General features: G+C 34.7%; 1 protein-coding gene across 1 annotated transcript in view; it reads left to right on the forward strand.

Annotated features, from left to right (window-relative positions):
* The first annotated feature begins 432 nt into the window (after nt 1-432).
* The window catches only part of MARCHF1 (membrane associated ring-CH-type finger 1), a 478951-nt gene continuing 465734 nt past the window's right edge, over nt 433-13649 (forward strand). Inside the window, 1 exon segment of the mRNA XM_078149031.1 lies at nt 433-576. Coding sequence (XP_078005157.1) covers nt 466-576 — 111 coding nt within the window. The 5' untranslated portion in view covers nt 433-465.

A 13649-nucleotide genomic window follows, 5' to 3' on the forward strand; every position in this document is an offset into this window, starting at 1 on the left:
GTACATAATGATCCATTGCTGTAAGGTATTAATCTTTATTTCATCCCTGTGTTCAGTTTGCTCTGCATCTGTAGCGCACATAACAGTAATATTGTTCCAGATTGGAGACATCATGGAAGTATGTAAGCATTGCAGCAATTCTATCCTTACCTTTCAAAAACAATGCCACTTCCTGTTATATACTAATCCCTGAAAAATGACTCTTAAAAGCTTAGTGCAAGGATTTTCTCTAAAGCAGAATATTACCAGGGACCGTTTAAAATAAAATTGTTAACTAGCTAATTCTTCTCCCTTGTTTTTCTGTGTTTGATATTAGTCCCAGGGTTTGCATGAATTATATAATATATGGCTTGCTTCTAAGATACGAGTTTGAAAACATACCACAAAAATAACGTAACCTGATTGAGAGAATGCAAATTATTTTCAGAATTCCAGAAATTGAAAAGGGATAAGTGGAAGGAGAAAATGTTGGGCTGGTGTGAAGCAATAGCCCGTAACCCTCACAGAATCCCAAACAGCACAAGGACACCTGAGATCTCAGGGGATCTGGCTGATGCATCACAAAACTCAACAGTGGTGAGTGAAAAGTTAAATTTTCTGCAAGTGGCATTTAATGTAGTTGAAGAAAATGGCTAATTTTCATTTAAATTATTTTAATTCACTGTAAACATTTTGACTTTCTCCTTACAGTGCACATTTATGTAACATTTTTGTTCATTAATTATAGGAATTTCAGTATCAACAATTAGATTGCTATCATTTTTGCAAACTAAAAAATTTTCTTCCCTCCTTTAATTTATTAGCTATGGAGAAATCGTAAAATTGGGAAAGTAGTTCGCTTGAATAATGGTCTTAATTAATGCAAAATGTAAAATATTCTCATCAAACACTCCAAAGGTTATGAAAAATCAAGTATATATTTTGATTTATTTTTCCTCTGTGAATATTTTACGAAAATATTGGATGTGTCAAAAATCGAATTTTTTAAAATGGCCTCATCTTTTTGTAGAACTTGGTTTGAAGAGGTATCGTAGTTATGCATCAAATAATTATGTTGTTTCATAGATAATAAAGGACCAAATGAAAAAAAATTCTTTACAATTTTTAGTGAGGGGTGTGTATGTGTGTGTGTAAGTGTTTCAGAGTCAAAAGACCTTGTTTTGAATCTGGACATTGCTACTTTCTACCTTACAGTGAGGATAGTGTGGAGATAGGACAAAGTTCTTCACTTCTTTCACATCTCCCATTATTGAACCTAATGATGTCAGTGGTTACTTCCAGCTCTCCGTCCCATGCTCTCTTATTCTCTAATCTTGGGATCTTTTGCTTTTCTTCCTCCAGTGAGCATTTTCAGTGATTAGAAAAGATTACTCCTTTAATGAAAGAAATGTTTAAATGTGCTGTCTATGGCCCTTTGACTGACATTTCTCAGCAATCCTGCTGGTAGATGTGAATTATGCTTGATAAAATGGAATGAAGGAAATCCTCCAATTAGCTCTAAATCTTAAATGATCCTTGAAGGTGGAATCCAATTATGGTCTCTTTTTTAATAAAAATATTTATTTTCCTTTGGGTCATCTTGTTTTCTTTCTCCGTTGAAGCGATTAAGGTTTTATTGGTTTTATGTAAACTAAGATGTCTTGTATTTGCAGTCTTCATCTTTCTTCTTTCAGGAGCATTTAACATTTTCCAGTATATGAAGTACATGAAGTAGTCTTACTCAGTAGAGCACCACTAAAGACCTGTCAAGAACCAGCATTAGAATCAGTAACCACAAGCGGAGAATAGTCTTTTGAATGCTGAAATATAGAAATGATAAAAAAAAAATCAAAGTATGAATATTGCTTAAACTTTGCCACATCTATCATAGATAGTGTGAACAGGGAAAGGGGTTTGAGATATTGAAGCATTACAAGAAGGAATTGCATATTTGCAGCTGTTTTTGAAAATTCTAAAGGGTTGTCATGTGTACTCTTCGGTATTACTCTAGTGTGAATTTGAGTATTCTTTGAAACAAAAATCTGCAGCTTAGAATTGCTACCTAATTGCTTACTACACAGGCAAATGTCTAGATGGCTTTTATATAAGGCGTCCATAGTCATGTAATGTGATAACTGAAGTTTATAAAAATTCACTTATTCTAAGAGACTTCAATAGATCCCTTGCTTATGACATAGACCAGTTTCTGGTTTCTATAATATATTTGAAATCCCAAATATACAGTCAAATTAATTTAGGAAACATTGCTCTATACCATATCTCATCAAATAAAGTACTGAAAGTATGTAGTCCCAGTTCACTGATGAGAAAATGAAATTGCCAGAAATGTAATTTGTCTAAAGTCACCCAGCTAGTAGTGGAAAGGAATGATAGAAGTTATGTATTCTGCCTTTTATGTTATAGTTATTTATAGCATAAATAAACTTGTAATCTAACATATTATAACATCTTTTAACTCTACCAGATTAACCATTGTAGCAAATTCCTGTTAGAAATCATTTTCATCAAGGTGAAAAACAATTTTATAAGGTAGGAGAAAGGATTGGAGAGTCAGTAGCTAAGGTTTAGATTGTAGATGGCAGCTTGCTTTCTGTGCAACTTGGGGTAGGTTTCTAACTTTTTTTGACATTCAGTTTTCACTGAGGCGCAATCCATTAACAGTTGAATTAAATCCAGCCATTTTATTCTTTATTAAAATCTCCATTACATCATAGCATCACCTAAACTGTGCTGTAAATCTCTGGTGTTCTGTGTGATTTCAATGGGGTTTCTTTGAGAAGATGTACATGCCAACAATATTTTTCTGTGTAAAAAAATTAAATATAAATTAATGCCCTTTTATACTTCAGAAGATTGTGATTTCATTACCAGAGGCAAAAAACTATAACCCCTGTAGACTTCATCAGTTGTTATGGCAAAAAAAAAAAGTTGGAAAGAAAACCATCGTTTCTCAGTAAGTACCCTGTATATATACATGTAGCAGCTTGTATAATCTTTGGTCATTGGAAAATAGTCCTCACTTGGATACATACATATTCAAGTCTTTGTAGTGTGATAGGTCCTGATTAAACTCACCCTGTATCACATAACCTTCAAAAACCAAGTAAGCATTATGTCTCAAAGCAGTATCAGTGTAGGATGTTAGGGGGGATAAAGTGTCCCTCTTCTTTATATGGTAGCATAGTGGGTCTGTGTCAGGAGTGGGAAACATGTGGCCTTGAGCCCATATGTGGTTTTCTAAGTACTTGGGTGAGGCCTTTTGATTGAGTCCAAGTTTTACAGAACAAATCCTTATTAAGGGGATTATACTGTGAAGTTTAGATTCAGTCAAGTGGGTATATTTGAGACCTAGAGGGCCACATAGCCTTGAGGCCAGGTTCACTACCCCTTGTCTAGGCTTTTGTCCCTGATTTCACAAGAAGTCTTTGTGATCAATTCACTGATAGAATACTCTGAAAGCAGGTGGGAGAATAGGTTCTTAAAAGCATTGAAGAAGAATTAATAAATTTCATGTATAAAATCTCTATCATCTATAAAAATATTTTGACCTGAAATGACATGGGTGGTCAACATGGTTTATTCATGTTTGTCATAGAGAAATTGTTATTCCTCAAAGACCTTTGATGAATTTGTAGCAAGATAATGGCCTTTTTGTGTGAATACTTTCTCATCTCTGTTTCCAGACTGCAGTAATGCCCATGATTCCCAGGTTCCATATTTGTTGTACTCACTTCTGGCAATAAAATAGCAAAAAAATTCTTAACCTCAGCTCCATGAATTTGTCTTCTAATTTTTTTTTATTTAATTTATTTCAAAATGAATATTATTAATAATATTATTTTAATAAAATTGGCTTATTCAAATCCTACATATTTCATTTTATACATATAAAAGCATTATTCTGAGAAGGGATGCATAGGTTTCACGAGACTGCCAAAAAGGCTCCATGACCCAAAAAAGATTAAGAAGTCTTCACCTGGAGTGAGTACTACTTATGCAAATCAAATTTGTAGCTCTTGGAAAAGCAAATGACTAGGAAAGGCTAAGCACTTCTCAATTCAACAAATAATGTCCATGTCTTATTTTGGCATCTTTCAATTTATTATTGTTTTTCCCTACAAAAAATAAAACTGTTTATGAAGTCAAAATTGAGAAGTGTTCCTGTTTTAGCTCATTTCCTTTTTTGCATTGGTGAGGTAGTGATGGTGTTTGGTCTAGATTGAGATTTCATTAAGATAAAGAATTCCCAATGTAGAACTGACCTTCACTTACGCAGAACATCAACTCATTTGTATCTCATCATCTTAGAGAGTTGCCTGAGATATATGGAGCTTAAGTGGTTTGCTAAGGATTACCAAATTGTATAAGTTGAAGACAAGATTTGAAGGCTAGCGTTCTTCATTCCAAGGCTGGTTTTTCTGCATACTATTCTATCGTGCCTTACATATGGTGGAACTGTTTTCTCATATGTAGTAATAAAAAACAAAAAAAGACACTGACATAATTACTTTGTAACATTTCAGTAGGAATATTTGGAATAAGCTTCATATTTTATATTTGATCTCTCATCTAAATGATTAATATACTGGTTAGCATTGTAGACAGTTTGTATTGATGGAGCGCTCCCAATTTTTGCCCCTTGAAGTAGGCATAATGGACATTTCTGCCATGTTTGGTTTAGTAGGTAGGAGGTGGACTTGTAATCAGTAAGACTTGTTTTCAAATATCATTTATACCTATTAGCTACATAATTATTAATTAGTCATTTAATCACACTAATAATAGCTGCATCATCTTTCTTTTTTTTTTTTGACTAGTCAATGGGGTTACGTGAGTTGCCCAGCGTCACCCAGCTAGTAAGTGTTATGTGTCCACCTAGCTGCCCCTGGCATCATCTTTCAAGTGATATGGGCTTGAAACTGAGGTCAAATTCTTGACCCCTCATCTCTCTCACCTCCCCATAGCCAATCAGTTGCCAAGTCCTATAATTTATACTTAAATATTCTATACAGCACGATGGGTAAGACATCAGGAAAACCTACTGGTAGTCCATCTTAGCAAATCTCTCTACCTAGAGAAAATTTCTAGCAGTGAACCACAAGAAAAGCTTTGCAGAGAAGCTAGAACAGGAATGTAATTTTAAGGTACATAATAGCCACTTACTAGTTGGTCTATTTATATATCATTATAAGGTTTGCAAAATGTTATTTAATCCTCACAAAAACCCTGGGAGGTGGGTACAAGAAATATCTCCATTTTACAGGTGAGTTAACTGAAGTAAACAGAGGTTAATGACTTGCTAATGACTCACAGAGGTGATAGGTCTTCTAGACTCCAAATCCATACACCATGCCTCTTAAATAGGCCTCAATTTCAACATCTTTAAAATGGGAATGACAATAACTGTTGTCTTACATCACAGAATTGTTGTGAGGCTAAAGTGATATAATATATGAAAAGTTCCTAGCAGACATAAATTTCAGTTAATATTATTATTACTTGTCATTAATAAAATACTTAGGTCTTAACTTTGACTTATAGGTAAGTTAAATAAATTTCATTATATATTTCTTCAAGTTAATAAGCATTTAATGTGCATTGACTACTGTATAGAGGATGAGTAAATGAAATGATTCACAAGAGAGAACCTCTAAGTGTCCATTTGTATGGATTGGGTTGCCGCCTTGCTACATCTGAAAAGCTATATGAGGTAGACCTTGTATCTTCAGTACATTTGGGGTGGGGAAGGGAAGAGAAAATAGTAGAAGAAGGTAAAACACAGAGAAATTTGAAGGAAAATGAGCCTTCCAGAAAGATGGGAAGAGTCCCAAGGGGCTAGATTTCAAATAGGTTTATTCTTTTCCATGCTGCATAGATTTTTAATTTTTGAAACACATTACTTAATTTGAAAATTTATGCTAAAATGACTTCTTCTATTTTATCTATTCTTTTGAGAAGAGGAAGCTCCAAGGTTCATAGGGAAACCACTGATATTCTCTAAGCCTCATTTTTTCCCCATCTGTTAAATGGAGATACTAATACTTTCACTATGTGCTTCACTAGTTTGTGAAGGGATGAATATGGTCAATAGAGAAATTCATAGATCCTCTCAAACATCATCTTTCAACAATGAAAGTCTTTGGCTAAAAAACAATGTTCTGAGAATTATTTTTGGTTCTTTTTTAAGGCTTATGGATAATTGTACTAGATTGGATTCAGTGCCTGGTTTTATAACCTGGGGTCAGCTTACTTCTTCTCACTATCATTCTTCCACCAACCCAATTGTCAGTATTTGGGAAAGGGTGTTATGTATGTATGTATACATGTACATATACACATGTGTACATACATATATACAAACATGTACACACATACTATATATGTATGTATTGTGTATGTGTGTGTGTGCATATGTGTATAAAAAATAGTGAGTCAGTCTCAGATTCAGAAAGATCTTTCTGAAGATCATATTTGAATTTTGCTTCTATCATGTGCTAAATCATTGAACCTTAACCTCATAAATCACTTAACCTGTCAGTGTGCCCAGGCAATACTCATAAGACTGAGGTTTAGTATTTCTTAATGGTTCTATGTCAACTTGGCAGGATATCTTCAGTGAAATACCCCAGGGATCTGTGGTTGTCCCTGTACTGTTTAACATTTTCATCAGTCATTTGGATGATACCATAGGTGAATTGATTATCAGTTTTGAAAATGATATAAGTAGGGTGTTGGGTAGCTAGCACTCTGGTGCCAGTCATTTTGGATCTGGGTAATATTTTCAGGAAGGAGATTGATAAGCTGAAGAGTGTCCAGACAAGTGCATCTAAAATGAAGGGTCTTGAGACCAAGTTATTTATGTGTTGGTTGACTGACGTAAAAGTGCTTAAACTGGAGAATGGAAGCCTTGGGGCCTTGATAGCTATCTTCAGGTATTTGAAGGGCAGTGATATGGAAACAGACTTGCTCTCTTTGTCCTGAGAAGGCAGAACCAGGAGCAATGGTGAGAAGTCACAGAGAGTACAGTTTAGGATTGATGACCCAAAGTGAAATGGGTTGCCTTATGAAGAGATGAATTCCCCACTTTTGAAGATCATCAGGCACAGGCTGAACAAGTTGATGGTATGTTTTAATGAGGATGCCTTTCATGGATGGAATGAACTAGATGGCCATAGAAGTCTTTCATATCTCAAATGCCATTATTTTGAGACCGCAAGTTGCAGGATACTTTCTGAACAGAATTTGCAGTAGCTTCCTCAGTGCAAGTTCTCTAAACTAAAGAGGCAGCTAGATGGACAGTATGCTAGGCTTGGCATCAAGGATACTTGAGGTTAAACCTGTCCTCAGATACTTACTAGCTATGTGACCCTGGGCAAATTACTTAACCTCTGTCTGCTTGAGTTTCTTCAGTTATTAAATGGGAATCGTTATAGCACATGCCTCTCAGAGTTGCTGGAGGTAATATTTGTAAAGCAGTTAGTACAGTGCCTGGCATATAGTAGGTACTTAATAAATGTTTCTTCCTTTCCCCTTCCGTTAATGAAGTCATGAGTCTTAACCTTATAAAAAGCCAATACCCCATATACTTGTCATCCCCATTCAGTAGACCTAAGCTTCTTGAAGGTAGGAGCAATTTTTTTTTGTCTTTCCATCTAATCCATCACATATCACAGTGTAAATGCTTCCCAAATGCTTGGTAAATCGAAATTTCCTTTATGCCTTCTGTATTAGTTCCACCTGTGGAAAAATGAAAGACTTAGATTAGATGATATGACAAAACCTGTATGTTTTCGTACATAGTCCTGCACATGTAAAACATAAGAGGTTAATTCATTTGATTAGAACCTGATTTTACTGATCCCACGGAACGAGATTAGAGTAGTTTCACACCATGAACCAATGTGACTATGTTACCAGTACTAGAATAGCAATCAGAGCACATATCCTAATGATGACAGGTAGATTGTATTTGTTACTGGAAAGAAAAGAATTATTATGAAATGGGAATTAGGGAGGTACATGCTTTAGCCATGTAAGAATTAATGGGTTTTCTGGACTCTGTTCTGTGAAATCAGTGAAAACCTCATTAGGAAGATGAGTCTTAGGCTGTATAAAGGAGAAAAGGAAGTGATTTGGGAAAAGGGATTAAGGAAATTGACCTATATATGTGAAATGAATTATAAAAGTTTCCTACTTGGGAAAAAGAGGTCAGCATGTGGGGGTGGGGGTGAAGTTTCCTGGAGTGTGACAGAAGGCATGGATTGAGCAAGGGAGTAAATGTGTTTTTTTTTTGTTGCAAGGCTGTGTTAAATGCAATGGCTGATCTATTCATCTTCCACAGATAAAATTCCCATCTGCTTGGTAGAAATTTCACTTGAATAAGCGAAATAAGAAGTGACTATCCACTTAAATTGCAAAGAGTTCTAAGATGATATCCATGGTCAAAATACATGCCAAAGTTTGAAAAATAAAATGTGTTTTATAAGAATAGCATTATACCATACTAATACTTTGCTTTCAATGTGTGATTGTTTGTAAATAACATTGAAAAATCCTGAGAAAAATAAAATGTCTATTTACCTTACAACCTTTACACTGACCCAGTTGTACTTACAAGATCATTATAGAAATGTTGGTTTCTATGATATTGTTATTATTACGCTAAGTGTTACCAACTTCAATAATAAAAATAATCTGAATTTTTACTAGATGGGTACCATTACTGTGAAGATTCCCCCTAAATAAAGGAGGCTTCCTAAACAGACTGTGACACATTTAGATATAAATCAATTTTGTAGAAAGATAAAATAATTTAAAAAATATCTATGTCTGGAGTAATGAAAATAAAAAACACTTAGAAAATGCAAATGGATAAATGGCAGACTTAAAATCTCTTACCCTGGGAGAAACCAAATTAATTGAGCAGTATAAAGTAGAGCATCATCTATAGGTCTGGATCATTTAGTTGCTGTTAAAATATGCATTTTCAGAAGAGCTCATAGACAGAGATCTGTATGTAGTAAGTATGCTTATATTTAACAACTGTCCATACTCATAATCTACCATGTCAATCTTATCTTATTAATCTTCTTGAACGAAGAAATGTCTGGGGAAAACTAGCCAGGTTACCCCGCCTAGTTTTATTCACCCTACTTCTTCCCCAGCATGAATTTTGTCTCTGGGTCAAATGAGAACAGCTATAAATATTATTGTTTCTTATTATTAATTATAAATTTTATTTTTCATTTATAGTTTGAAAATGTGGAAAAAGATACGCCCCCCCAGAAATAATCATCACTCACATTTTTAAGCACTTTAAGGTTTTGAAAACCTCTCTTGTGTGAGGGCTTTCTGAGCCATTTTCAGAGATGCTCATCCATCTTTGGTGTGTACCTTTTACCTAACTCTCAGATGTCGCTCCCAAAGGTATAGCATGCACAGTGGCTACAGCCTGGTAAAATCATTTCCTCAGACAGACTAAACCAGGTAGAGAGTAAATGACAGGTGTTAGTCTCATCAGTGATTGGAAGGGGAGGAGTGTCTACCCCAAGCATGAGAATACTTCCCCTGGTAGAACGGGCAGATGAGAATAATTTGATCCAATGGCATAAAGGCAGCTGAAGCAGATGCTGTGGAGGACTTAGAGCCTGGTCAGAAGATTCCATGGTCATCTACTCCATCCTGGGCTATTACCTGTCATCCTGACGTTTGTCTTACCACTGGATTTTGACGAGTTGGGAAGAGAGAGTGAGGCTGACAACTTTTTGTAACTCTACCTTACTTAAATCCAATACCTGTGTAAGTCAAGACATTGCTCATGATATCATTGGTCCTCTTTGACAATGGAAGATGAAGAACAAGCTTTTCAAAGCACTTTGCTCATAATCTTTCAGATAGGTCGTACAATTATTAGAAACGGTTCCCCGTATTGTTTTACAGATGAGGCAAACTGAGACTCAGAAAGGCAATTTACCCATTATCTCATAGGTAGGAAGAGTCAGAACCAGCATCTTAACCAAGTTCTTCTAATTCCATCTGGAATTCTGTCCCTGATTTCATACTAATAATGTTTTATGGTTTACAAAGTGATTTCCTTTTGAACCTATGGGAAAGTAAGCAATTCAAGTAATAACATCCCCATATTGCAATAAAAATTTAACAGCTTAGAAAAATTGAGTGTCCTTGTTCATGGTTACGTGTGTATTGTCAGGGCAACAAATAGGGATTTGAATGTTGATCTTCTAACTTAAAGACCAGGGCTCGTTCCATTGCAGAAAGAAACTTCAATATGAAACAGCAATTCTCCATGTATGCAATTCTGCAAAATTTGACATTTTTTTTATAATTTAAATATTTTGGTTTTTTTCCTCAATTACATATTAAGATATTTTTTAGCATTCACTTTTATAAGATTTTGAGTTTCAAATTTTTCCCTTACCCCACCTCTTCTAAAAATGGCAGGTAGTTTGATATAATTTATACATGTGCTTTCATGTGAAACATATTTCTATATTGGTCACAGTTCTGGAAGAAGAAACAGAATAACAGGAAATAAAACAATGAGAAAGGACAAAGTAAGTAAAAAAATATCTTTCAATCTGCATTCTGAGTCCATCAGTTTTTTATCTTTATACGGATAGCATTTTCCTTCTCGTGTCCGTTGTACTTGTCTTGGATTATTGTGTTTCTGAGAAGAGCCAACAGTCCTTAATAGTTGATCATTACATGATGTTGCTGATACTGTGTACAACGTTTTCCTGATTTTGCTCATTTCACTTTACATCATTTTGTATAAGTGTTTTCATCTTTTTCTGAAATCTGCCTGTTTATAATTTTTTATTGCACAATAACATTTCATAACATTCATATTCTACAGTTCTTTCATCCATTCCCTAGCTGATGGGCATTCCTTTAATTTCCAATATTTTGCCACCAAGTGTAGGGCTGCTATAAATATTTTTGCACATGAAAGTCTGTTTCCCTTTTTATGATCACTTTGGGATGTAGACTAGTAGTAATTTTGCTGTGAAAGGGTATGCAGTTTGGTTTCCTTTTGGGGATTAGTTTCAATTCCACCAACAATGTATTAATGTCCAATTATCCCATATCTTCTCCAAAAGTTATTTTCATTTTTTTGAGGTAGTTTTAATTTACAGATGTTTAAATTTGCTATTCTCTAATTAAAAGTGAGTTGGAACACTTCATATACCTATAGATATCTTTGATTTATTCAACTGAAAACTGCTTGTTAATATCCTTGCATCATTTATCCATTGGTTGTATTTTTGGATAATTTATCAATTGCCTTGTATTCTCATAAATGTGACTCACTTCTCTATATATTTGAGAAATGAGGCTTTTATCAGAGACACTTGTTGTAAAGATTCTTTCCCAGCTTACGGGTTTTTTTCTAATCTTGTTGCATTGGTTATGTTTCTACAAAATCTTTTCAATTTAATATGATTAAAATTATTTATTCTGCATTTCACAGTACTCTCTATCTCTTGTTTGTTATGAATTCTTTCCTCCCAATAGATCTGAGAGGTAGAGTATTCCTTGCTCTTCTAATTTCATTGTTTCATCCTTATCTCTTTTAATAAGTTCTGTTTATTTTTTTTTTTTGCTTTTACTTTGTCTAAGATCAGGATTACTACCTCCACTTTTTTTTTGCTTTTGCTGAAACATCATAGATTCTTCTCCAGCCCCTTCCCTTTACTCTGTGTATGTTTCTTTGCTTTAAGTATGTTCCTTATAAACAACATATTGTATAATTTTGTTTCTTCATCTACTCTGCTATTTATTTCTGTTTTATGTGAGAGTTCATTCCATTTATATTCACAGTTATGATTGCTACCTGTGTATTTCCCTTCATCCTATGCTTCCTTCTATTTGTCTTCTCTTTCCTTTCACACTTTCCTACCTCACCAGCATTTTGCTTCTTTCTGTCACCTCCAGTGATCTGCCCTCCTTATGTCAATGTTTTCTCTCTCTCTCTCTCTCTCTCTCTCTCTCTCTCTCTCTCTGTCTGTCTCTCTCTCTCTCTCTCTGTCTCTCTCTCTCTCTCTCTCTCTGTCTCTCTCTGTCTCTGTCTCTCTCTCTCTCTCTCTCTCTCTCTCTCTCTCTCTCTCTCTCTCTCTCTCTCTCTCTCTTTCTCTCCCTTTACTTAATCCCTTCACCTCCTACTTCGCAATTGGGTAAGGTAGATTTCTATATTCGACTGCTTGAGGTAATAATGATGATAGTAAGGTTGAAGTGATGCTCATTTCCCCTCTCCCATCTTCTTCTCCAGTATAATAGGTAATTTTGCCTCTTAACATGAGATAATTTACGTCATACTACTTCTCCTTCCTTCTGCAGCCTTTTACTTCCTCTTACTCATCCCGTATTTTTTTACATTATTACATATACGTTCACCTTATACCCATAACCGCTGTCTATGTACATTCCTTCTATCACTATTAGTGATACAGTTTTTAAGAGTTATAAGTATATTGTTGTATAGGGATGTACACAGTTTAGCTCTATGGAATCCCTTATGTTTTCTTTTCCTTTTTTACATGTTCATGCTTCTCTTGGGTTTTGATATTGCAGATCAAAATTTTGGTGTATTTCTGGTTTGTTCTTATGAAGACTTGTATTTTATTGAATGACAAGTTTTTTCTTTGATGCAATTTTTCAGGGTAAGTGATTCTTGAATGGAGTCCTATCTTCTTTGCCCTCTAGAATATTTTGTTCCATGACCTTGGATCTTTTAATGTTGCAGCTTCCAGGTACTGTGTGATCCTGATTGTAACTCTCTGATATTTGAATTCTTCCTTTCTGGACACTTGTAGTATTTTTCCTTGACCTGTTGGTTCTGAAATTTGGCTATAATGTTCCTTGGAGTTTTTATTTTGGGATCCCTTTCCTGAGATGATCCGTAGATTCTTTCAATGACTATTTTGCCCTTTGGTTCCAGGATATCAGGGCAGTTTTCCTTTATAATTTCTTGAAAGATGCTGTCCAGGTCTTCTTTTTGGTTATGGCTTGAAGGTAGTCCAATGATTCTGATATTGTCTATCTTAGATTCATTTTCCAGTTCAGTTGTTTTTCACATTTTCTTCCATTTTTTCATTCTTTTGGGTTTGTTTGATTGATTCATGATGTCTCATAGAGTCATTATATTTCACTTGCTCAATCTTAACTTTAAAGGTAGAGTTTTCCAGGATTAACTTTTGGACTTTCTTTTCCATTTGGCCAATTGTAGCTTTCAAGGAGTTGTTTTCTTCAGTGGATTTTTGTATCTTCTTTTTCATTTGGCCAAATCTAGTTTTTAAGCATTTTTTCAGTCTGTTGACACTTTTTTCATAGTTTTCTTATTTCACTCTTATTTCATTCCCTTATTTTTCTTCTATCACTATTATGTGATTTTAAGCTCCATTTTTCATTCTTCCATGAGGTCTTTCTGGGATTTGGATCGTTTACCATTTTTCTTGGGAGTTTTGCCCTAGATACTTTGACATTGCTGTACTTTTTTGAGTTTCTGTCTTGGTCTTCCCTGTCACCATAATAACTTTCTATGGTCAGATTTTTTGTTGTTGTTGTTTTCTGTTTATCTTTTTTTTTTTGGTCCTTTTTCCTTTTTTTAAATTAGAGCTTTGCTCCCAGGG

This window comes from Phascolarctos cinereus, unplaced genomic scaffold, assembly GCF_003287225.1.
Source record: "Phascolarctos cinereus isolate Bilbo 61053 unplaced genomic scaffold, phaCin_HiC Scaffold_9;HRSCAF=440, whole genome shotgun sequence".
In the NCBI taxonomy this organism is placed as follows: Eukaryota; Metazoa; Chordata; class Mammalia; order Diprotodontia; family Phascolarctidae; genus Phascolarctos; species Phascolarctos cinereus.